General features: G+C 34.2%; 1 protein-coding gene across 1 annotated transcript; it reads left to right on the forward strand.

Moving 5' to 3' along the window:
* Positions 1-3,063: 3,063 nt before the first annotated feature.
* On the forward strand, positions 3,064-25,569 carry LOC103610262 (PDZ and LIM domain protein 5-like). Its single transcript, XM_008594465.1, has 6 exons — positions 3,064-3,133; positions 5,838-6,012; positions 17,841-18,021; positions 20,626-20,746; positions 23,759-23,874; positions 25,280-25,569. Exons 1-6 carry the CDS (start codon positions 3,064-3,066, stop codon positions 25,367-25,369), a joined length of 753 nt encoding a protein of 250 aa, XP_008592687.1. The 3' UTR covers positions 25,370-25,569.
* Positions 25,570-25,997: the final 428 nt, after the last annotated feature.

Genomic DNA, 25,997 nt, shown 5'->3' on the forward strand with positions numbered 1-25,997 from the left:
TATGTATTGTGTATATAATATAGCATAATATTAGACAAATATTGTATATAGTATCAACATTATGTAAATAGTATATTATCAGTAATATACTTACGTGGCCTATTAATGCAGAAGTTATTTGGATAAATTTGATAATCACCTGGTTAGGGATTTGTAATATTAGAAAAGAAAATTAAGCCTCAGGATAAGATTGCCTAAAACTGTGCTAACTAATTTGCTAAATAATGCAAACCTGAATCATCTGTTTGGGGAAAAAATGCAATCAAGATCTTTCTGGATTAAAGATTTTTTACTTTCTCTTTCCAAAGTATCTGTCATAAAGATTTCTCCAATAACAGGAGGTAAGCATTTTACCAAATTAATGAATATTATGTCATTCAGTTTTAAAAAATTCTTTATCTCCAATTAATAGTCTGTAGTTGAAAAGAGATGGCTTTTTTATTTCTTTGTTGCGCATTAAAACTTTACGGTTGGTAAACCAGGGGTTTGCTTTTTTAAAAAAGTATCACACCTTAGAATTCTCAGATACGTCACTATGACAAATATTTTAAAAATCAGTAACTCAGCGTATTATGGATTGGGTATATTTTACTTGGTTAACCTGACAAATTTATATATTATATAAAGGTACTACAAAAAGTCTGTTGAGAAATGGAATTAAAAGATAATACTAATCTTTCCATGAACTTTTTAAGACCTGTCATAACAAAAAAGTATTCTGGTATGCTGATAGGTTTTCCCATTAATTTACATTTACTTATTTAATGGTAATCTTTGTAATCTCAGGTTTTACTGTCATAGCGTTAAAAAACAAAAGGCAAGATCATGTATGAATGGATGTCATTCTAAACCTGTAAAAGACTCATTCATAAATAACAATTCTAAAAATAAGCAAAGAAATTTTCACCAACACTGTTGGTTTGGAGAGTAGGTAGTGGTTTTGAATTTCTAGGTGAGTTTTGTGGTGCTGAAATGTATTTGGTACAAAAGAAAAATATTAAAGTAATTTTCAACAAGATCCCAGTGGGGTAGAGATTAGCCACAGATTTAATGAAAGTTGCTCAACATTAAGGTTAACAAGGAAATCTTGAGTCAAGAACTGACTTCCTCCTAATGTTCTCATTGTGACACTTTACTGACTCATTCATTATTCAGTTCAAATAAGTCACTTACACTTTTTGTGACTTAGATTCCTAGGTTATGAAATGGGGCTGATTCAGTGCTCCTATTTAATGGTCTTAGTCAAACTTAAAAGAAAAATAACTGCTTTTTAAAAAAATAAGTAGATTGTCATCGTTAAGCTATAAGAATGTATGCAGATGCTCCTTGACTTACAATGGGGGTACCTGCTGATAAACCCATCATCAGTTGAAATATCAAGTCAAAAAGGCATTTAATACACCTAATCTACCAAACACCATAGCTTAGCCTAGCTTACCTCAAAAGTGCTCAGAACACAGCCTATAGCTGGGCAAAATCATCTAATGCAAAGCCTATTTTATAATAAAGTATTGAATATCTCATGTAATTTATTGGATACTGAAGATGAAAAACGCAGTGGTGTCACACCATCATAAAGCTGAACAACCCCATGGGGCCGGCCCGGTGGCGCACTGGATAGTGCGCCGCTTGGGAAGCGCGGCAGCGCTCCCGCCCGAGGGTTTGGATCCCACATACAGACCGGTTCCCGCTCACTGGCTGAGCGAGGCACGGGAGCAACGCCAAGGGTTGCGATCCCGTTGCCGGTCCCCGGTCCGGTACGGGGGCAACACTGAGGGTTGCGATCCGTTGCCGGACACGGAAAAAGACAAAAGACAAAAAATAAAAAAATAAAAATAAAAATAAAGCTGAACAACCCCTAAATCAGATCAGTATAAGTCAGGGACTTTCTGTATTTGTTTCTACATAAAAGTAGATGATTTTTACAATGTCTTCAATAAATTTGAAGCATTTTGGTCACTGTGCTACCCGTGGAAGACTTGTTTTCTCTGTATGGTAGTGCAGTTCTCCATAAAATTATAATGGAAGCAGGACTCATTTTCTGGTGCTTTTGCTCTCCCAAGACCTCACCTTCTTACACATCCCTCTCCCCAATAAACCAAGTGAGCAGAGTCTGGGGGATTGGCACTTGACTGCTCAAAGGTTGCCCATCCCTGTGCTAGAGTAGTGAGAAATTCAGTCTGAAGAAATGAAACATCACTTAATTCATATGGGAAATAACTGTGCCTTGGAAATGTTCAGGACTTGGTAATTAACAGGGCTTGTGTAGCTTTGTGTGCAGGCCAATGTGCTAGCAACAGAGCAACAAACAGAGGTGTGAAAATTTCTTTTATATCCAAAGTGGTTAAAATGGGGCAGTAACTGAAAGCAAAGCATTTCTTCCCAAGAAAGGAACAGCAATAGAGCTTAGAGCCGTTTTATGTGTGTTTAAGATATAGTCACATGTTTGATATTTAAGAATAGCTTCTCACATTAAATAAGTTAGTTCCCCATATACCTTCTCCTTGAAACACGGGCCAGATGGATTATGTCCTATTTTACAATGACTGATGGAAAATTTCTACACTCTTTTATTGCTAAAAATGTCTCAATGACTCAGGACTCAGGGCTTATGCACAGATAATGTGATAAAATAAGGGCATATATGGTATATGAAAGGGTTTGACTCTCTTTGAGGTCTAATTTTCAGATTTTTCAATTGGTAACTTTCCCATTATTTGAAATCCTGAAACTAATCCATGTTTTTAAAATACCTATCTATATAGTCTTCTTTTAAAAGGCCAAAAAGGATTTAGAACCTTCTCTTTTCATTTAAATGATTAAATATTAATTTTTCACAATCTATTCATAAGGCAGTTTTCTGGTAGTGGAAAGAAGTATACAGTTTGTTATCCATTTTTTAAGAGTTAGTAACTGACTGAGGGAGGAAAAATATTAACAGGACATTGATAAATAGCAAATTATACAGGTTATAGATATTAAGAGGAACAAGAGAACAGTTCTAGCTGGGATTTTCAGAGAGGACTTTGGAGAAGAAAATGGAACTTCTAGGAGTCTTGCAGAATGGGAAAACTACGAGGAGCCTTGGAGAAAGGGGTATTTCATTGGCCGAAGGTCACAGAGGCAGGATCTGGTATGACATGTTCAAAGGAGTATGAGAAAACTATAGCATACTATTGTTTAAGAACACAGACTCTGGAGCCAGACAGCCCAGGTTCGGGACTGCCTTTTTCTTGCTATGTGACCTTGGGCAGGTTTCTTAACCTGTTTGCCTGAGATTCTTCATAAAGTAAAAAAGTGTTATTAATCATATTGAAATCATAGGGTGGTAAGGATCTGAGAGCAGTGTTTTCAAGTGGTGATTGTACAAATTAAATATTAAGTCAATTAGTATTAAGTTAAATAATTTAGTATGATGGTGATGGCAGTGATGTGTAGGGAAGCATAAAAGAGACAGGGTTATATAGAAGATTGCAGAGGGTTAACTGAAAGACTGGACTGTCAGTACTACATATAGTTTGCAGTGAGGAGTTACAGAAGCTTTATAAGGAGGAGCATATGATCAGATTAGTGTTTTTGGAAAAATGATCTAACAGATTAGGTTGAAGAAGAGGCTGGCAGCAGAGAGAGTAGTTGGGAGACTGGTAATAGTCCAGACTTGTGGGTTTCAAGACCAGAACTCAAATGACAGAGTATGGGTTTGTACTAGAAAGAAGGGACAGACCTGAGAAAAATTTACTGTGAAACAGTTGTTAGAGTCTGGGAACTAACCACCCAAGGACTTAGGAGGTAGAGTGCTATGCCTGTGTAAGTGGGAGAATTTAAACATATAGAAATGTGATGAAGAGCTGGTAATGTGTGCAAGAGAGGAAATCCATTTTATGTGTCTAGAATTTAAAGACAATAACTGGATTTAGCATTGAAAATGTCCTTGAAAATGCATATCTAGTGCTCTAAGAGAAATCAGGCCTGGGCATAGAAATTGAAGACCAGTGGAGGGGAGGGTTGTGCTATGTGGGTAAATGAGGTAACAGGAAAGAGCATGAATATCACAGTAATTTTCTTTTCCATTTCTACAAGAGAAAGTGTGAGTCTAAGAGAATGGAAACATGTTCCTAGGCTAGTTAACTCACTTGAAACATGGGCAGTAGTAGAGCTCCCTGGCCTGAAGTTCCATTTCACAGATCAAGTGCCAGGCAAAACACTGTAGGAGATGTGCTAAGTGTCTGTAAACTCTGGGTTTCTGGATCTGTAATTGCACATCATTGCAAATGCTTATTCTGGTGGGGGAGAATTATCATTTCAGTCACCCTAAATATTCTTACCCAATTCTAACCATGCTTAAATGTGGTTACTGTCAGCATATGTATGTTCATATATATGCATGTACGTACATCTATATAGCTATATAAATGCACTCTGTTAATTTGTATTATTCGTATGCTTTTCTTACAAGTTGTTTCTTTTAAACCATTTTAATGTGTACCTTTTCCCTTCCATTAGATTTTAATTGCCTGTGAGAAAGGATCAGGCCTTCCGTTGGTTTCAGTCCTTCACAGTTTTCTCATTCATTCACTTATTTATTGATTCCAGTTCATTCATTCATTCATTCCATACACTGTATTAAATTGCTAGGGCAATGAATAAGACATAGTTTCTGCCCTTAGGGAGCTCACTATTAAGTTGGGGGAAGAAAAGACAGAAATATATATAGTAGAAACAATGATAAAGACATTCACAGAAAATTATGACAACACAGAATAGAAATGTTTGATCCAGATTATATGGAAGGGGCAGTGGGGAGAGGTAGCTCAGGGAGGGCTTTTGGAGCAGTTGACTTCTGCACTGAGGCTCAAATAGTAAGTTGTGGTAACTAGGTAAATAGGAAGATGGGTATAAAATTGGCCTTACTGACAGTGAAAACAGCATGAAATAGACCCATTCACAAGAAAAAGGCAGTTTGGTGTTGCTGTAGCATCGACTAAAAGGCAAAGAGTGGTGAAAGATGAGGTTGTGGGACAGGTAGAGACCACTCAAGGGGCTTGTATGCAGCACGTAAGCGCAGGCTACATTTAGTAGTCAGAGAACAGGGAGATTCTCGAAATGCTTTACACAGCGTTTTATTGAGTCAGATTTCAGTCTTAAGTGGTAGTTAGGAGGATGAGACATTTTGTTGGCTAATCCAGGTGGGAGGCATTGAGGACTTAAACCAGGACAGTATCATAGGAATGGAGAAGAGGAAGCAAAATCAAGAACTATTTATGATATCAAATCAGCAGGACCTGTTATTGCCAAAGATGTGGAAGATGAAGGAATAAGGATGATTCTTAGATAGCTACCTTATGTTCCTGGGTGACTGCACAATCTTCTTGAAGAATATGGGAAAAGAGAGAATATAATGAGCTCATTTTTGGTTTTGATATCTTCGACACATTGAGATTTTTATTGTGCCTATGATATATTTGGAGTTAAATCTAATTAATGGTTAGCAGAGATGTTTGGATAACTAGAAATACTTCACCTTCAATATTCATCTTAACCATATTTTCTCTTGGAAGCAGAGGTAACTGCTTTTCCCTACAGCACCCTGTGTGTACATCTGTCATAACTCTTCACTGTGTTGCCATCTTTGATTTGCTTTTCTACTGATCTGTGTAGTCACAGTGCAGTGTTTGGTTTATAACCTCACTATGGATGGGAATGAGTGAGTGAATAAGCAAGTGAATAGATTATTTTTTTAATTATTATTATTATTATTATTATTATTTGATTATTAGGAAATTTTTATTTTTCACTTATTTTCTCTCATTCTGATTCTTCTGTGTTTTAACTTCTAGCACCTTCCACTGGAAGAATGTCAAACAGTGTGATTTCCTCTGGAGCAGTGGCACCAGCCAACTCAGCTGTGGAGCAACCCCAGCCAAGTGACCAGGACACTTTAGTGCAAAGAGCTGAGCACATTCCAGCAGGGAAACGAACTCCAATGTGCGCCCACTGTAACCAGGTCATCAGGTTGGTTATTGCTTTTGGAAATTTTCTTGAAAGTACTTAATGCCAATGTTGATTTTTTTTTCTCACATTCTGAAATATTTGAAATTTTATCAGTGAAAATATTCTTGCCATAATTTTATATAATAGTTGTTATTGGTGTGGCTAAATAAGAGTATATATCTGTTAGAATCTATTTTAATGAAAAATAATTCTGGGCTCTCTAAATAAAACAAAAAATACAAATTATGTCAGTGATTAATTCCTATCAGAACTAAGGAAAAAATAGTGATTAACGTGGCCTTTCAGAGAATAATAAAATTTTAAGACTGAAAGGAATCCTGAAGATCATTTATCCCAATTTTGTTATTTTACAAATTATAGAAATGAGGACTTTCATTTAGATGGCAAATAACTAGTAACATAAAATAAAGAACCTTGAGCCCTAGAGAAAAGAAGATTGGATTTTTTTAATATCTAAGCACTGAAAGATAATTACCTTCAGATCTATTCCTAAATGCTTTGAATGTTACATTAGGTCGTAAACTGCTTCTTTAAAATATTTTTTGTCCAAATCTATTTTAAAAGTCTCTTAAATTTCAATAAGGGAAAAAGGCCCAGAGATCTTAAGAGTGTACTATACTGGAACTTATTAAATCTCTGAGTGGTTTTTGATAAGTGGCTTTTAAAATATTATGAGGTGTGGGTATAAATGCTGATTGCAGGTATTCTCCCCAAAGGGACCTTGTTACCTCTTTGTGAGTTGCTTTGTTGGCAGTAACAAATAATCATTTGAAATAATTTCTCAAGCTCGCCTCTTTTTTAACTTATCCTATTTTGAAGTAGTTGAAATAATGGCTTCTCTAAATAAGATTAAGACTTATTTGCATTTTTCCCTCTTCTGATACATAATTAATGCTTAGCATAGTATTAGTAGGTAATACTAAAAATGGAACCCAAGAAGCCTCAGTACTTTAAGTACCAAATATAAATACTCCTCTCCTTAACCCTACTATTAGTTAAAAAGAAAAAATGTGTCAAAAACACAGCACGCATGTGATTAAAAATCAAATAGCTTTTTTATTTTAAAGGTAGTCAATGTTCATTGCGACATTTAAAAAATATAGAAAAACAGGAAGCCAAAAACAAAGTTCATACATAGTCCCACCTCCCAAGATAACCTCCGTTGGCATTTTAGTTTAGACTTTTAAAACACACACACAAAAGGATAGATATCATTTTACAGAAATGGAGTCATAATATGGTATTTTATAAGCTGTTGTTTTCATTTAAATTGTATTTTTCAGAGAGAAAACCTGCTTAATTAGAATTAGCAAGTAGCAGTGGTAATAGTAATAGTGGTTATGGGGAGAAGGGGAAAATCAGTAGAGGTTTTCAAAGTCTAGAACAGTATCCAACAAAAGGAAGATTTTCAGTAAATGTTTAACTAAACAGACCATGCATGACTCTAGACCCATTCGTCATTCAGGCTATAATGTCAATTTGGTTAGAGTCATTTTCCTAAAAGTACTAGTACAGGTTACTGTTTTACAGAAATATTTAAACTAATAAAAAATCTAGTATTGTGCTGCTCTGTCCCGATAAATTTTAAAAATGTTTTTAATTACTACCTGCATTTAGTTGTTGTATTTTGGTATTTAATATTAATAAAGTAAAAATAAACTCTGACTTGTAACATTGTTTCTATAGGTTATAATGCTTTGGTTATCTAGACAGCCTGGTGTTTTAAGACACTGTGTTCTGGCTAAAAACACTTTTACTTTCTAAGATGTTGTAGCAGAGCAGTCGAGGGGGAGGGAGAAAGGGGAAAGGGGAGGGAGATAGGGTGGAAGGAAGAAGAAGGAGAGAGAATGGGATATATGGAGACAGGAGTCACTGCTGTTATATGTGTGCTATTGCAAGCAAGTATTTACTGGGTGATTTAACAAAATGTCATACCACATCAACTGCTAATTCATGTTATCTGATTATCAGATTCTGTAACATCCTGTAATCACCACTACTAGCACTCTGAAAAACTTACTCAGTATGGAGAAAATATGAGATCAAAGTAGAAATTACATTTACCACCCTACCTGCTTTGGTTTCAAATTTAATGCTAGGCTAGGATACCATTTTAATGCATAATCATCCTGCCATATGAAATAAATATGTATTATGCTAATAATATGAGTACCCATCACTCATTGTTCCCTCATCTGTTAAATTTTATATTTCTTTGGATTATCCAGTATTTGTTATCAGTTAAGTATTAAAGCTTAATTTACTAAGGAAGTTAACAGGAATAGGGATTAGTTCATGTCAAGATCATATAACAGCAATTAACATAGCACGTTTGCCTGGTGCTCAAATGCTAAAGCAGCTTGAATAGATTGTGGCCAGTTAAGAGACCTAGTCAGAGCATAATTCTAGTTTCTGGCCTCAGTGTCGGTATTACTTACCAAAGCAAGGAGGCATTAGATCAAGTGACATTCTCTTGGACACCTGTTTCTAAAACAAGCTGCAGTTGCAGGCTTGATGCTTTCAATACAGAATATTATACCCTAGCAAACTCTGAGAAGTTTGATTCATTTTATAATTTATATTGTTAGTTTTCTACAACATAATTTACATTGTTTATAAATTATATTGTTTTGTTTTATATTTACTTCTTAAACATTTCAGATTTTCAAAAACATTTTTTTTTGTAAAGGCAAACTAAAGCAAATTTTGTGTTTTATTTTATTGGGTTTGCTGTTGGACTTTTTTTAGCAAAGTGATTGTTTTTGGAAAACCCTAGAAACCTGAAACTTAGAACTGAAGTGGTTATCTCTTTATAAAACACATTCAGTTTAAAACTCCATAGATAGTTTTATTTGGCTATAATGCTTAAATTTTTTTGGTTTATTTGAATTGCTTATGGATGTTTCCCCTAAATTGTGCTATGATGGCATTACTTCAACTAGTTACAAATGGATAGGAGTTACGTTTTAAGAAACTCTACTGAAGCTTTGATTAAGTTTGCTGTGGAGCATTTCCAGTCCAATTATAATACAAGTACCATTTATTTTACTCTTATAATCATGAATAGATTGACTTTTGGAGGGCTAGTATAATAGAGAATCATAGGAAATCAGGCTAATGAGCCAAAACCACATTTTAGTTTCTCTGGTAGAATGGGCTTTTGAACATTTTTGCTTATTTCTTCAGTGTTACATCTAGTGGCATTAAAATATATTGGCCATTTGTGTTATGCAGAGTTAACTGAACCATTTATGTTTAGTTTCTTAGCATCTTTGTGACATAAGTAAGGAATTTATGGTGCTTGAATTTCTTCTTAGATATGGAATGCTCAAGTAGCCACCTTACTATTGTTTTGTCTTTGCCAACAGTACAGTACCAGAACAACGACAGTCAGGCAACCCATTGTTTATTCAGTGAGAGAGAGATTTTAACGTTCTTGATTTGTTTTTTGCACAATGATTTTCAAACTTTTTCATAAGGAGAGCCATCTTGGATTACCCCAAGTAAAGGGAATCAGAGTGTTTTGCCTATTTCACCATCCATTTTAATCTCTAAGCACTCCCTTATTCATACATCTTATTTATTGTCCCTTCTGGTTAAGATTTTACTTGAAAATAAAAGGCTTCCTGGTATAATGTGTTAGCACCTGAATTTAAGGAAACACCTAAAGACATTAACCAAGATTCATGAGCAAGACATAGACTAAGGTTTCACTGTTTACTATAGTGAAAAATTGGAAAGAACATAAATGTTTAGTATCTATATAATGTTATTATGGTACCATTTTCCTCTTTTTGGATAATAATTAATGTTTAATGTGTTCTTAGCATATTTCAAATGTTGTGCTAAGAATTTTACCTGAATTCCATAATGCTACAAGACAGTTACTTTTATTACTCCATTTCACAGATAAGCAAATTGAGACACAGAGAAGTTACCTATCTATCTGAAGTTGCACAGACAGTAAATGGTAGAATTTGAATTCAAGCCTGGATCTAACTTTAATTTTTATTCATACTTTTAACTACTATTGCATAAGAAAATGTTTATAATATAATGTTTGTAATGTTATAAATATAGGAACATGTTTATAATTTATATACTATATTAAGATAGTGAAAAGAAAGATAGAACTCTAAGGTATGATTTCAGTTTCATGTAAAGAAAATACACACCCAGATACATATTTAAGCCTAATAATACTAAAAACAGCTATTGTTTATTAAACACGACCAGTGTAATGCCAGGAACTTTACTATATTATTCTACTGGATCCTCAAAATAACTCCATTAAGTTAATATTATTCTTATGCCTGTTTTACATATGGGAATACTGAGGTTTAGGTTAATTTGCCCAAAGTCACAAAGCTTGTTAACTGATAGAGTCAGGACTGGAACCCAAGTCCGTTTGATTCTGAGATACATTCATTAATTCATTAAATATTTATGGAGGGTCCTACTAGATACCAGGCATATTTTACCCCAGGGGAAATAATAGTAAACAACACATACACTCTGCTTTAGAAGAAAGACCAAAACGAACTCTACCCCAAAATTAACAGTTATAATTCCTGGGTAACTTGGTTTGATGTGATGTTTATTTTCTTTTATATGCCATTATGAACTTTCTGTTATTGCATGTGTGTGTGTGTACTATGAATATGTATACATTTAATCATATATGTTAGTGTATTAAATCAGGAAAAAATAGTTTATACAAACCTGCCATAACTTAAGAGTGTGGCAGTGTACTTTTATTCATAATGTTTGAATGTACAAATTAGAAAGAAGGGACTAGATAATAAATAAGTTGAACAATTGTAGCAAAATGGCACTCATAAATCCTATTTATCGGTAATTATATTAAATGTTAATAGATTAAACACTCCAATTAAAAGACAAACTGGCAGGTAGATAAAATCGTGGTCTAACTATATGCTGCCTACAGGAGACACAGTTTAAATTATGAATAGGTTGTAAGTAAAAGTATAGAAAAATAAATACTATTCAAACAGTAACCAAAAGAGAGCTGGAGTGATTATACTAATATCAGATAAAATAGCTATTATAAATCCTATTTATCGGTAATTATATTAAATGTTAATAGATTAAACACTCCAATTAAAAGACAAACTGGCAGGTAGATAAAATCGTGATCTAACTATATGCTGCCTACAGGAGACACAGTTTAAATTATGAATAGGTTGTAAGTAAAAGTATAGAAAAATAAATATTATTCAAACAGTAACCAAAAGAGAGCTGGAGTGATTATACTAATATCAGATAAAATAGCTATTAAGACAAAAATTGTTACTAGAGATAAAGAAGTACATTTTATAATGATAATAAGTTTAATCCATCAAGAAGGTATATAACAATTATAAACATATATTTACCTGACAACAGAGCCACAAAATAAATGAAGCAAAAACTGGCAGAGTAGAAGGAAGCAATACAGACAATTCAATAATAATAGTTGGAAACTTCAACACCCCATTTTCAATAATGGATACAACTATTGGAAATAAAACATGTACTCCTAAACAACCAGTGGGTCAGAGAAGAAATCACAAGGAAAATTACAAAACAGTTTGAGATGAATGAAAATGAAAATATAATATACCAAAACTTATTGAATGCAGCTAAAGCAGTGCTTAGAGGGAAATGTGTAGCTGCAAAGGTCACATTAAGACACTAGAAAAAGAAGAGCAAACTAAACCCAAAGCAAGGAGAAGGAAGGAAATAACAAAGATTACAGCTGAAATGAATGAAAATTTAAAAGATAGAGAAAACCAATGAAACCAAAAGTTGGTTCTTTGAAAAGATCAACAAAATTGACAAACCTTGGCTAAACTACCAAGAAAAAAAGAAGACAAATTACTAAAAACAACACAAATGTATTCTCTCACAGTCTCCTTCTGGGCATGGGTTAGCTGACTCCTCTGCTCAGAATCTCACCAGGCTGAAATCAAGGTGTCAGTTGAGCTGCAGTCATCTGGACACTAGGGTATTTTTCCAAACTTATTCAGGTTGTTGGCCAAATTTAGTTCCTTGAAGCTCTAAGACTGAGGCCCTCAGGTCTTATAGGTGGCCCCCACCTGAGGCAGTTCACAATATGACTAATTGCTTTCTTCCTAACAGCCAACAGACAAGCAACTGCTTGTCACTTTTTGCTTGTTTTAAGGGCTCACCTGATTAGCTCAAGCCCATCCAGGATAATCTATTTTATGATTAACTCAGTATCAACTGATTAGGGAATGGAATTACATCTATATAATCCTTTTTGCCATATAAAGTTATCTAATCACAGGAGTGATATCCTATCATCTTTACAGTTTCCACCCCCACTCAGGGGAGGGAATTATACACAGGGCATGTACTCTAGGAGGCCACTATCTTGGTGGCCATACCATAATTCTACCTATCACACCTTCTCCTCTCTCAGTCTTCCCCTTCTTGTTTAGTGACAGCTCTGTTCTTTCAGTTGCTCAGATGTCATGTGATCTATCAGCAAATCCTTTGGCTCTAACTTCTAATTATACTGAGAATCTGAACACTCACTATTTCTACTACTGCCCTGATCCAAGCTGCTGTCATCACTCACCTGCAATAATATAGTGATTTTCTGGCCTTTCTGCTTTTGCCTTTGCACTATACCTGTCTCTTATCAACACAGCAGTGAGAATAATCCTGATAAAACATTAATCAGATTATATCCAAGCTGCTGTCATCACTCACCTGCAATAACATAGTGATTTTCTGGCCTTTCTGCTTTTGCCTTTGCCCTATACCTGTCTCTTATCAACACAGCAGTGAGAATAATCCTGATAAAACATTAATCAGATTATATTACTCCTTTGCTCAAAACCCTGTAATGGTTCCAATTTTAGTAGAAGCAAGAATCCTTAGAATGGCTTAAAGGCTCTATGCAGTTAGCCCTATCCCATCCCTACCTCATTATGTCTCTGATGTTATTACTTACTAATTTCCCTCATGTTTTCTTTACTGGCCTTTTTGCTGTTTCTTGAATACTGCAGACCTCTTCCTCATGCCTTTTGCTGTTGTTCTTTCTTTGGCCTGAATTATCTTCCCGTAGATAGTTGCATAGTTCATTTTCTCCTTCTACATGTCTTTGCTCAAATACAAGGGTGCCCCTGGCCACCTATTTAAATTTTCTCACTTCACCCCTACCCCGCACATACACAGTCTTGGTCTCTCCCCTCTCTACTCTATTTTTATCCTCAGCCCTTACTATCTAACATGCTGTATATTTTATTTATCTCATTTGTTGTCTCTCTCCCCACATTAGGATATAAGTTCCATGAAGGCAGGGCTTTTTCTGGCTTTGTTCTCTGAACCTAGAATGGTTCCTACCACATACTGTATTTAGTAGATTTTTTTTCAGTTGATGAATGAACTTTTTCAAGATACTTGAAAGACGCCTGTTAGTTTTGCCAAATTGAAATTATATTCCACTACTTAACTTGTCTTATTATAGAATCACATTTCTCCTGCTTTGCTGATTTTATAATAACTTGACTATAAAGTAAAGAATCGACTATAACTGTCTCTAGTAGATTTTTTAAAAATTATCAATTAATATTACCTTCTTCAGAATTTGTTCTCTTTATTCACTATTATGATTAAGCTCATTTTACATGTTTACTTATTCTTGAGGAACAAGTCATTTATGCCTTTAAAATATAAAACTATAGTTGTCACAACACTTTAAGTGCAATATTTTAAAGGACTACAAATTAAAGGTGATAACTCAATGAAAGTAGAACTATTTTTTTTAATATTCTAAATTGGAAAGTTTGGGCGTAATCTACTGGAAATGAAAAATTAAGAGTGACAAATGCAGTGTTTCCAGTTTTTAGGAAGGGTTGTTAATATTTCTAATTTAGAGTGTTATAAGACTTGAAAGATAGTCACTGTGTGTTAGATTCTTTTTTACTCTCTTCCTGCATGTGTCTGTATGGGTACCTGTGAATATGTGTATGTGCAATTTCTCCCAATTGCCTTTTCTATTTCACTCTGTTCTGGTTGTGTTGTTCCCGGGCTCTTTGCTCATGCCAGACTCTTCCTAAGAGTTAGTTAATATAAAAATATATAACTGGTTTATACATTTGTATTATTTATTATATCTAATTAAGTGGCATATCAGATTCCGTTTTATTCTGGATCACATGAGTTATTTTTATGTAAACTTCTGTTTCTAACTTGCATTGATGCAGTAACTTTTGGTCAAATAAAGTTTTTAATCTGGAGTGGCTGGGCCGTGGAAGATTTCGGCTTTACATTTCATCCACATGATCTTGGGGAAGTTGGCTAACTTCTCTGATGTTCTCTTCATCTATATGATAGAGTTAATTTCTATCATTGAGGTTATTGTGAGCATTAAATAACAAAGAGATCTTTGTTTATAGAGAGGTGAGAAAGAAAAATAACAAAGGGAAACAAGAAATAAACATTTGATTTCAAAGCTAAATCCCTGTTAGGTTGTGTGTTAATTCCTTTCACCTTTCTATTTGTGAGCTTTTCTTTTTCTCTGCACTTTTCCTTGGCATCCTTCCTTACCTTTCCTTCCATTCCCCCCCCCCCCCTTTGGCATAAGTCTCACAGAAGATAAACAGGATAAAAATACCTGTTTCATGCTATAGCTTTTCTCTGTCCGGCAATCTAATGCTTTAACTCTCTCCCCTCCCTTCATTTGTCAGTCAACATGTATTTAGTAAGGGCTCACAGGGCATGGAGTACATTAAGAGGTAGCTGAATACTTGATTCCACTTTGCAGTTATCCTAGCTTGTCCTTCCAGTTCACAAATGGAAACCCAATCCTATCTGGAACAGGAAGAACTTCTTTAGTGTTAATCCTGTGTTAATGAATTTGTCACATTAGTCTTCACTGACACAGAGAAGAGAGTACTTTGTTATGTTTAAGAGATTTTATTGTTTTTAATCTTACATAATTTCAAGGGTATCGATGGAGAAAGATGCCCTTTCAGTGCAGCTGAGGAGTATCAGAGTAGGCCAGAATTTGCCCCGAGAGTCCTTGTTTAAGAAAGGAACTCTGGTGAGAGTAAAAGCTGAAAACACTCATTTATTTTAAAGAGAGAATTTCTTTACTGTCAAATTCCTTTCACTATTTAAAGAGGGCATTTCTTTACTTTCTAAAATCCCTTTCACTATTAAGATTTGAGAGGAACTAATGATATATTTTAAAGTTATCCTTTTAATGGACAAATAGTTTTAGTTTATTATTTATAGTGAGCTTTATCCCAGAAGTTTTTTTTTTTTAAACTTTTAAGAATACATGAAATGTAACATAACCTTCTAAATTACAAAAAGGGGGAAAAAGAATGAAATTCATGGATGAAGCCATTAAAAATGAAGCTAGCATTGAGACTGGACAATACCTACAAAAATGACCTACATACTTGCCTGTGGTTAGACTTATAAATTTGGCTTTAAGCCTTCTAGTGGCATACCAAAAAAGAAAACTAGTTTTTCAATTTACTGTACAATAAGATAAAAATAAAACTATTGCTTAGGAGAAGCAAAACTGTTTGTTATAAGAATCTGATAGTAATTTTTTGAAGGAGTTCATGTGAAAATAACCCTGTATGGTCTAACAAACAACACTGTGAACAGCAACTTGCAGGAATAGCAATGGTAAATTTCAAAGGCTATTTCCTATAAAATTGTCAGTACAGGCTGATGTGTCACATCAAGCACTATTCATGAGAGGAACAGTGAGGTGGGTCACTGTGGAATAATTCTGTAAGGTGGGTCAGGCCCAATATGCAGAGACTAGTAGAATCCAATTTTTTGCTGGTCTAACTTGGTTGCAACACATACTGTATTTTAGAAAAATCTGTGAAATGGATTGTATGTTCCTTAGTCAATTATTCTTGAATGTGTGTGTGTGTGGGTTTTTTTTTTGTTTTTTTTTTTTCTCAGACAAACTTTGTTAAATATTTGGAGCACTGATAAAAATTAAGGGACAACATACCAAAAGTAATATATTTGATTACAGAATAGTAGCCCTTTTCCTTTCTGGCAGAAATTAGTTCACAAAGGCATTCCTTGTTAGTCATAGCAAAACTATAGTACCCTAAAGTTTTAAAAATAGTAGTAATAAACTACTTATCTCAAACAGAAGAGAGCTGTATGCACTAGCTTATACAAAATGGCATATTATTAATAAGAACCAAGTTAACAAAAAGAGGGGCTGGAAAATACCCTCTTATACTCCATATAAAAAAATTTAAACATTTATCAAGAGCCTTTTTCCTTTCCTGACTCTTGCAGAGCTGGGTGCTGTTTCTGAGTAAACATCAATATGTTTGCGAAGAATTTACAGTGGGAGATATTTATTGAAGAACAAGGTTTATGTTATTGTCAAAGGTTTAAAAATGCTGTGAATTCGTGATGCTCATTGCTATGACTTTTCCTATTAATAATCTGCCTAGAACAGTGCTTACTAAACGATTACCATGTGGTCACTCAGTGATGATGATTGATGGTAATGAGGTCAGAGGCAGAATATCAGTTGACTAGAACAGTATACTAGAAATCAGGAAATTCAGTTTCTGGCCTTGGCTCAGCCAGTGATTTTATGATATTTGTCATATCTTTTGAACATTCTATATCTCAGTTTCTTCATCTGTTAAACTGAATACGTAATAACTGCCCTGGTCTGTCTCACAGGAATGTTGCATGGACAAATTAGATAACTATAAAAGTGCCTTGGAGGTAAAGTCACTCTATGAATAAAAATTAGTGTGATGTAGTTACTGAAAAGTATGTTGCAGAAGCTCGAATGGTTAGTCTCTGCAGTCCTCATGAGTAGATAAGGCTTCATAATGGATTCCTGTCAAGCAAACCAAGCCCATCTTATCAGTTCATGGCTGTATAGTATTTAATGGGAAAAAATCCCTTTGCAAACATTTTTTACCTTGATACAAATGTGCATTAAAAATGAGTCATATTTGGGAAGGGAGTAGGGGGAAGTTGCTAAACAGCAGGTATAAAATTTCAGTTATGCAAGATGAGTAAGTTTTAGAGATCCCTGTGTAACATTGTACCTACAGTTAACAATAATGTGTTGTATACTTAAAAATCTGTTGAGTAGATCTATGTTAAGTATTCTTACCACAATAAAATAAAATTTTTAAAAAAATCAGTCATATTTGAATTAAACAAAACCTTTCCAAGTACCTTAAAACAATCCGTAATATCCAGCTGACAGTTTCTGTAGTCATTTTGGAGGGTAAGGATTTGATGAGTTTAATAAAGTTGAGAAATAAGTATATGAAACAACATGTAGGGAAGAGAAATTGACTATTTCCTCAGGTAATAATTATTACCATTTTTAAGACTTTGATGTTACCAAATTGAGATTTTTCTTTTGTTTATTTTACAGAAATGTCAAACTCTCATTTCTGCCTAAGTCATATATTTTTTTCTGATTGCTTTATGTTCTGTCACAGTTAACATCCTCATTCTCATTCCTAATCATGATGCAGACAGACTGACTCATTGCAGCTCAATAAAACATACCACCAAGTCCCCTAAAGACAGAAAAAGTGAGGCGGGGGGTAGCCTTTCTTGAAGTAATTCCTTAAGTACTCTTATTCTTCTCCCCTTTTATCTTCACATATGTGCACAGAGAGTCCCTATGTAAATTTACAACATCCATGTGTTCAGTCCTTGAGAAGGAAAATTGAGCAAGTATTTAATTGGCCATTAAAAAAGAGGTCTTATCCAGGCTAACCTTAGAAATTTTTATTTTTGAGACAAGTTGATCTTGTTTCTTCTGGCAGGGGACCATTTCTAGTGGCACTGGGGAAATCTTGGCACCCAGAAGAATTTAACTGTGCTCACTGCAAAAATACAATGGCCTACATTGGATTTGTAGAGGAGAAGGGAGACCTATATTGTGAGCTGTGCTATGAGAAATTCTTTGCTCCTGAATGTGGTCGATGCCAAAAGAAGATCCTTGGAGTAAGTATTGGAAACTTGTTTATTCTTAGTTTTAAAGCAGAATAAATTTTTGCTATGAAACTCTTCCATCATTTTTACTTTTTATTTTCTTCTTGCTTTATCCCCTCTCTGCTTTCATCACTATTTTTGTAAAGCAGGACTAAATAGTACTTTGTAGAAGTATATCGGACTCATGGGGTTCAGTTGTCTTTGGTTTTGTCTCACTGAGTTCTGGCTTGTCTGGTGAAAGTTTAGCCACTGTGGGGAAAAAATAATTTACTGTGGATGTGCTACCTCAACAGGACCCTGTTTGCTCACGAATGGAGAGGTCGCACAGGACCACACACATCAGAGTTCTCAGAGCTGACACCTTCACTGTTTTAAATTAAATTCCATAGCTTTTATAAGAGCAGCATTTCCCCACTTGTCAGGGTTCAGGCACAGGACAATGATTTCATGAAATATATAAAACATGAGGCTTATAAATGATGTTTTTCTTAAATGTATATAATGTTTAAAAATATAACCTCAGTTTTATGGGAGTACACATGTGATGGGAAAATAATTTTAAGCCACACTTTTTTTTTTTTTTTTGCAAAAAGAGTAATTTAGGAATCAGATACATAGTAAATAATGGCAAATAAATGAATTTCCTGCTCTAGAATACCTAGTTTGCAATTATAAAGTAAGGGTTGGCATTTCTTACGAGTGACCAAGAGCTACAATTTGATTTTAAAAGAAGCCAAGGTGCCTGGCCTCATACCAAAGTTGGAAGTGGTCCTGCTGAATTTCAGTACTCTCAATATGAAAATATAATAATGAAACTAATTCATATTAATTGAGAGAAAAGTTATTGTGAATTATTGAGTAGTCAGTCTTAATTTTAGGTTACATCTTTAAATGAACTTTGAGGACACTTAAAATTATGAATATACCATCTGAAATATTTCTGTTATTAATTTAGTATGTTGGGAAAAAAGGAGTAGAATAGTTCAGCCTGTACCTTTTAAATGATGACAAATAATTAAGTGAATATACTCATACATTAATACTGTTTTAGTGTATAAATGTGTTCTATGGACTCTAGAATAATAAAGCAAAGTCAAGTAAGTGTCTTAGAACCAAATAAGGTTCTAGGAAATGTAATATACTCTTTGCTTCAAAGATGGGTCAGAACTTCACTAAAGGAATAGATTCTCTGGATTGTGTTTTAGTTGTTTGATTACCTGTTAAAGCAGTAACGTAATCTGTCTCATGCATGGAAAGGGAAGTATATTGCAGAAGCCTTAGGAATTATTTGGTTCAGTGTACATTTGTTATAAAAGTTCGTGGTGATGTTTCGGATCCAATCATCTGCCATTTCTTCCCTTTGTCCTCAGTAATGAACTATGGAATTTTCTTTTTTTTTTTTTTTTTCCTTTTTGTCTTTTTCCGTGTCCGGCAACGGATCGCAACCCTCAGTGTCGCCCCCATACCGGACCAGGACCGGCAATGGGATCACAACCCTCGGTGTTGCTCCCGCGCCTCGCTCAGCCAGTGAGCGGGAACCAGTCTGTATGTGGGATCCAAACCCTCGGTGGTAGCGCCTGCCGCGCTTCCCAAGCGGCGCACTATAGCAGTACGCCACCGGGCCAGCCCATGAACTATGGAATTTTCTATGGCTAATAATTTATTCTCATCATTTTCTTTTATTTTGAAAATGTTTTATTAAAGAAAATATTTCTCTGTAGAACAATTAGGAAATACAAAGAATGTAAAGAATAAAATTAAAATGACCAGTCACAGATAATTACTGGTTAACCTTATGTGTATTGTCTTCCAGTTTCACTTTGTAAGTGAATAAGTAATTCACTTATGAAGTTGTCATCATACTTTATGTGTAACATCCTCTTTTTTTGTGTGAGAATTATGGAAACAGTACATTTACATGGTATTAACTATTCAAAAATGATTCCTCGTAAAGCCAACTTCTTAAAACCTCTTTTGCTCATTAAAATCTGGCCCAATCTTTAATACTTGGTATATTTAACCATAGGGCCATTGTTGACTAGAATCCATGCTTTATGGTTCAAATTTTAGACACTCATTTGAGTGTGTGCTCAGTGCAGTCACAGCTGATTTCCAAAAGCCCAAACATGTTAAACTGATTGGATTACACTGATTTCATTATTGCTTCCATAATGCACCAAAGTATAGGTTTGTTTTAGTTTTTAAATGCTTCCCCCTTCCTCCATGACATTTCTAGATAATAGTGTGAAACTTTTGGAAATTAATCTTTTCTGACATCCTTTGAGAAAAAGCAGAATGTATTCTTGCAAGAACTTATGAAATGCTTTCTTTATTCACCATATTTATAATTTTTAAATAAAATAGAAATCATTCTTTAAATAAGTTTATTGATTTGTATTTGTGAAAAACACACATATGATAGTGCATCAGTTTAGATGGTTTGTGAGTCTGTTGTTAAGTATCTCCTGTTACTTAGATGAAAAGCTCAAGACAGAGAGGAAGCATGTGTGTCTCTAAAGGGTTAGCTCTACAGGTCTGTACTGGTATAGCTGTTAGAATAAGCATTTGTGTATTTATTGTCATCTCTCTTTACATCCAATTACCTTTCTGTAACAGGAAGTCATCAATGCTTTGAAACAAACTTGGCATGTTTCCTGCTTTGTGTGTGTGGCCTGTGGCAATCCCATTCGTAATAATGTTTTTCACCTAGAGGATGGTGAACCCTACTGTGAGACCGGTAAGATCATGAAGCCATTAGTTTCTTGAGTTTTGGATATGGTAAAACGTCAACCCTTATATTGCTATAAAGTTGAAAGAAAATATTAGGCAAAGCAGTTTTCATAATTGTTTTGGGGGGCATCTAATATAACTCTAAACATATAGGAAAAAATTATTTAAACTTTCTGTGTAACTTTGTCAGCACAGATATTGCCAACTTTGTTATAAGATTTAAGAACATTAGCATTACGTAGTGGGAAAAATATTTTTCTTGAATCTCTAATATTTTATGGATATAAACTTTACCAAAGTGTGTAGCTTAAAGTTACCTCTTAAAATCCAGTAGTGAATTTTGAGTGGTTATAAACATGAGAAATGTTCAACTTTAGAATATGATATTGATTTGTTCTTCAAGGCAACTGACTTGAAAATAAACTTGAAATCATTTGTTACTTTTACCGAATGGGAGAGTAATCCTGGCTTGGATTGCTCCCTTGGTAAAATGATTTTTAATAAACTAAGCCCTAAGGACCTGTCCTACTACATTTGTCTTACTACCTGAACTCTGAACACATACTTTTCCTTCCCAAAGTCTATAAGTGAACTTTCATAACACTTATTTACTAATATTGCCCTTACTTAGATATTATCACAAATGCATGTTTCGAAACATAAAATATTTTCCCCTTATCATGCCTCCATTCACTAATACTACATTCCCACTATTGAGTTTTATTGTTAAATTCAAAGTGTGGTGCTGAGAGAAGGGAATATTCCAGAGAAGTCAAAGGAACAGTCAGCTTCTAAGTTGAAGCTATGTCAGCACTATCCATCCCTTCGTTCCCCATTTGCTATTCCCTTACTTTTCTTTTCACCTTTCTTTCGGCTCCTTTATTAGGACCAACCTGGATCTATTTCACAGCGAGAAACCCCAGAAATTCCACTGAAGTATATGCCCCATGGGCCATTGTGTGACAGGTTGGCTACAAGCTGGCTGCCTGCCCTGATTCAACCAGAATATTTCACATTTTGTAATTTTACTTAATTTTTCTGAAGAAACAGCTGTTTGTTTTTTGTTTGTTTGGTTGATTTTAGAAGCTTTGCAAGACATTTCGACTAACTGGCTGATAGTCTCTATTTAGCCAAAACACATATAAAACCAGCTAGCCTTAACATCATATTTAATGTATTCGAAGAAGTCGTATTTTTAAAACCCAAAGAATTGCTTATAGAAAGGGAAAAATGTTATTGAATATTTAAATGTTGCTTCTAATCAATTTGGTCTAATTTTGTTCTTTCTTTTTCTTTAACTTCCCAAACCATTTCTTAACCCAGTCTTCTCCATCTCAATAAATAACCCTACTGTTCACTATCTAAAACCCCAGGGGTCATTTTGGATTCTGTTTATTCCCATACCCAAACTAACTAGTAAATCCTGGCAGTTCTGCTCCCAGTGTATATTGTATTCATTCATTTCTCTTCATCTCAACTGTCAGCACTAAATTTAACTTGCTTGCACCCTTTGCCTGGATATTATAATTGCCACCTAAATGGTGTATCTCCTCCCCAACAACCCCCAAATAGCAGCTACAAAGAACCTACAATAATACTTTTTAAAATGTGAATCAGATTGTCTTTAAAACCCTTCAGTGGCTTCCACTAGAATAAAAACTCTACTCCTCACTAGAGCTTGCTTTGCCAGCCTTATCTCCTCCCACCTTACCTTCTGTCACTGGATTCTAGCCATACCCAGCACCTTTGCTGTTTCTTAGCAGCATGCTGAGATCCTTCCTATCTCAGGACTTTTGTGCTTATTACATCTTCTAACTGGAATGTTATTCTTCAGCTTCTCTGTGGTGATTCTTCTTTATTCTTCCAGTCTCATCAGAATTATTACCTCCTCAGAGATGCCTTTCCTAACTCTCCTATATAATGTAATACCCCCCCCCAATTATTCTATATTAATATCACTATTTTCTTTCCTTCTTGTCACTTATCACAACCTGAAACAATTTTCTATCATATACTTTTAAACTTTAATCAATGATGAGATTCTGCTCCCAGTGAGAATATAAGCCCCATGAGAAAAGCAATCACATCTGTCATGTTCACCACTATACCCCTGCAATGACTAGAACAATGCCTGGCACACAACAGGACACTATTGATGTATGTTGAGCAAATAGTGCTAAGAACTATTAAAGATTGAAGATTGCTAAGAAATGTGAAGAAGTTGTAAATTATAGCCTACTTTCTCCTCCAGCCCAGGTTGGGTTGGCCAAAGGGTGAACCATGAATCGACACAGTTGTGACAGTAGCTGCATAAAAGGAAAAAAATGCCAATAGATTCTCATTTAGTAACAGAGAAACATCTTGTCAAAACTGCTTTTTTCAGAAGGAAATCCTGTATAACTGTAATTTGTGTCAAGTAAATGGTATTCTCTGGCTAGGGATTTTCAACATGAAGTCATAAAATTGAAAGAAAAAATATAGCAAAAGAAATTATGGCTGATATTGTTGTGATGCAGTCCAGCTAGAATCGCAGTCGTGGCACTTATTCATGGAAGTTTCCTGTAACTTTTATTTTTCTCCCTTAACCAAGTCAAATGCACTATGAAATTTGTCAATATCAGACATTTGTTTTTGGTTTATATTTATTAATCTGATTGTTGCAAGTTATTGGAAGTCCTCCTATATTTCTTTGAAACAGTCATATCTGCTGGTAACTGGTCAGAGAACAGTGTTCTTTACACGTATTTGGGCAATTAAGTGAAGAGAAGTGAGAAGTATTACATGAAAAAATATAATAGAGAATGTTAAGTTGTGTAAATAATGTTTACCAAGGGAAACCTGAAACATGCTAAACATATATCTCAAGCCAAATATTATGCCACCTCCTGAAAATTTTAATTACTAGTATCTTTATCTTCATCATCTTATTTAATCCCGATTTTGTTGTTGCTTTCTAGGAATTATCATTCTGAAGCTTCATTATGTTTAAATTTTGTCTCTCCCCCATGTCCCAATACAGATTATTATGCCCTCTTTGGTACTATTTGCCATGGATGTGAATTTCCCATAGAAGCTGGAGACATGTTCCTGGAAGCTCTCGGCTCTACCTGGCATGACACTTGCTTTGTATGCTCAGTAAGTAAACTCTTACTTCCTAATTAAAGGAGTATAGTACAGCCAGGTCTAGCCTAAGTATTGACTGGAAATAACAGTTCATATCTTTTAGTCCTTCAAACCTAAAGAGAAAATATTTTTACAGTGATTTTGAAAGTTGTTTATTAAAATTTTTGGCACCTTTGAAATTATTTGACACACAATAAGATTGTTACCCCATATAGAAAACACTGTTTTAATATATTTTTGTCTATAAGTGGGGAAGCTATATATTTCTTAAAAGAGTTTTTTACTTTTCTTAAAAACTCTATATTATTAGAGTGTTTTTAATAGTTTTTGGAAATATTAAGTACTTCTTAAAATAGAAATAAACAATTGTAAAAACCTATTATTGAATGAACACTGGGAACTATATGTTGATTCATTTCCTTTCTTAGCAATAGCCCATGAATATTCTTTTCTTTTTGAGACTATAATAAACATGCAATAAAATATTTGCCTATTTAACTTGATATTTTAATATTTTTGGTTTTATTTTTAATGATTAGGGTGGATTCAGAGATTAACATTAACCTAAGATTTCTTTTTTTTGGATTTTGAGAGTAAATATGCAGTAAAGGTGCTCTGTTCACATGTTAATTTTTTTATAACTTAGATTTAATATATTAACAGTTTTTAATACCCACTGTATGATGGGGAAAAGTAATGTTAAAGCGAAGTCAAATGATTTCCCCAAACATTACCACTGAACCCTTCTCGTTTACCTTTCCTCTCTTAGACTACATAAAGTCTATAAAAAGCAACAACTTTTAGCAGATTTGCAGTCTGGCCTCTGGTAGAACTGCTCATAAGCATTGTAATTAACAAAGGCAGTAGGAAAGATAAGAAGACAGTAATGTGGATGGTTAACGACTTTACAATCATCAGCCAGCCAGAAGTTGACCAGGATTTTCATTTTAAGAAACAAAGAAATGAATTAAAAAGAAGTCTTGGGTGAATGCCTGTGTATTTGTTGGCGAACTAACATTGGGCTTTGGGAATGTATGATAAAATAATTGTGTTTTCTTTTTGAATGCTTTGGTTCCCCACACCAAGAAGCAAAATTAAAGCATTGATTAAAATTTGGAGAGAGAAAGTACATTTAGCATGGCCTCTTTTTTGTAATAAAATTTTCATTAGGACTAAGTGCTTCCTCTCAATAAAAGTAATGATCAGTGATTTAAATAAGTTAGAATACATTCCAGGAAAAAGTCATTCTTCATTGCTTTTGAAAGATTATATGAAATGTTATAGTGATGGCGAAATGTCAGGGTGTCTAACACAACCAAGTAAAGTACTTTGTCATATTATCTATTAAATCACTTTCCCCTTCTCTGGCATACTTGATAAAATAATGATATTCTTTTAAATAATGCTTCTTTTTCAGGTGTGTTGTGAAAGTTTGGAAGGTCAGACCTTTTTCTCCAAGAAGGACAAGCCACTTTGCAAGAAACATGCTCATTCTGTGAATTTTTGAAAGTCAGCAGTTAAGGGGAAGGGAAGAAATTTGAAGAGAAAGAAAAGAATTTAAATTACCAATTAATTTTTAGATTTAATATTTATATGGAGTTTTGAAAAATAATAGTGTCCCTGAAGGAATAAATTCCAGCTTTAAAAACCAAGTCTATGAGGAAATATTTGGCTTCGTAAAGTAAAGAGAGAGTTTGGCATTTATTATTACTTTTTCCTGTATTTTATGCCCATAAAATAACATTTATAAAAACCTGAAGGAATAAATTCCAGCTTTAAAAACCAAGTCTATGAGGAAATATTTGGCTTCGTAAAGTAAAGAGACAGTTTGGCATTTATTATTACTTTTTCCTGTATTTTATGCCCATAAAATAACATTTATAAAAACCAATTTCCTGGTTGACTATTAAATTCATCTTAGAATACATTAGCAAAGAATCAACTTTTAGAATAAAAACTTCAACCTCTATACTGAAATAATTATACTTTCTTTCCTTGTTAGGTAGTTATGAGTAAATCTGCAAAAGGCAATGAAAATGCTTTAAACTTTATCAATAAGAGAATTATTGTATTTTTTAAGAAAAACTGGTGTTTATTTTTAAAACAGTAAATAGGAGTTTAAACAGATAATTTTA

The sequence above is a fragment of the Galeopterus variegatus genome, unplaced genomic scaffold, assembly GCF_000696425.1.
Source record: "Galeopterus variegatus unplaced genomic scaffold, G_variegatus-3.0.2 Scaffold10838, whole genome shotgun sequence".
Lineage (NCBI taxonomy): Eukaryota > Metazoa > Chordata > Mammalia > Dermoptera > Cynocephalidae > Galeopterus > Galeopterus variegatus.

Bases quoted from the DNA above. Each gene is read 5' to 3' on its own strand.
- LOC103610262 (XM_008594465.1), top strand. From the start codon at position 3,064: ATGGGAAAACTACGAGGAGCCTTGGAGAAAGGGGTATTTCATTGGCCG. The intron at 6,013-17,840 runs GTTGGTTATTGC...TTCTTCTGGCAG, and splicing joins CACTGTAACCAGGTCATCAG to GGGACCATTTCTAGTGGCAC. The intron at 18,022-20,625 runs GTAAGTATTGGA...TTTCTGTAACAG, and splicing joins GCCAAAAGAAGATCCTTGGA to GAAGTCATCAATGCTTTGAA.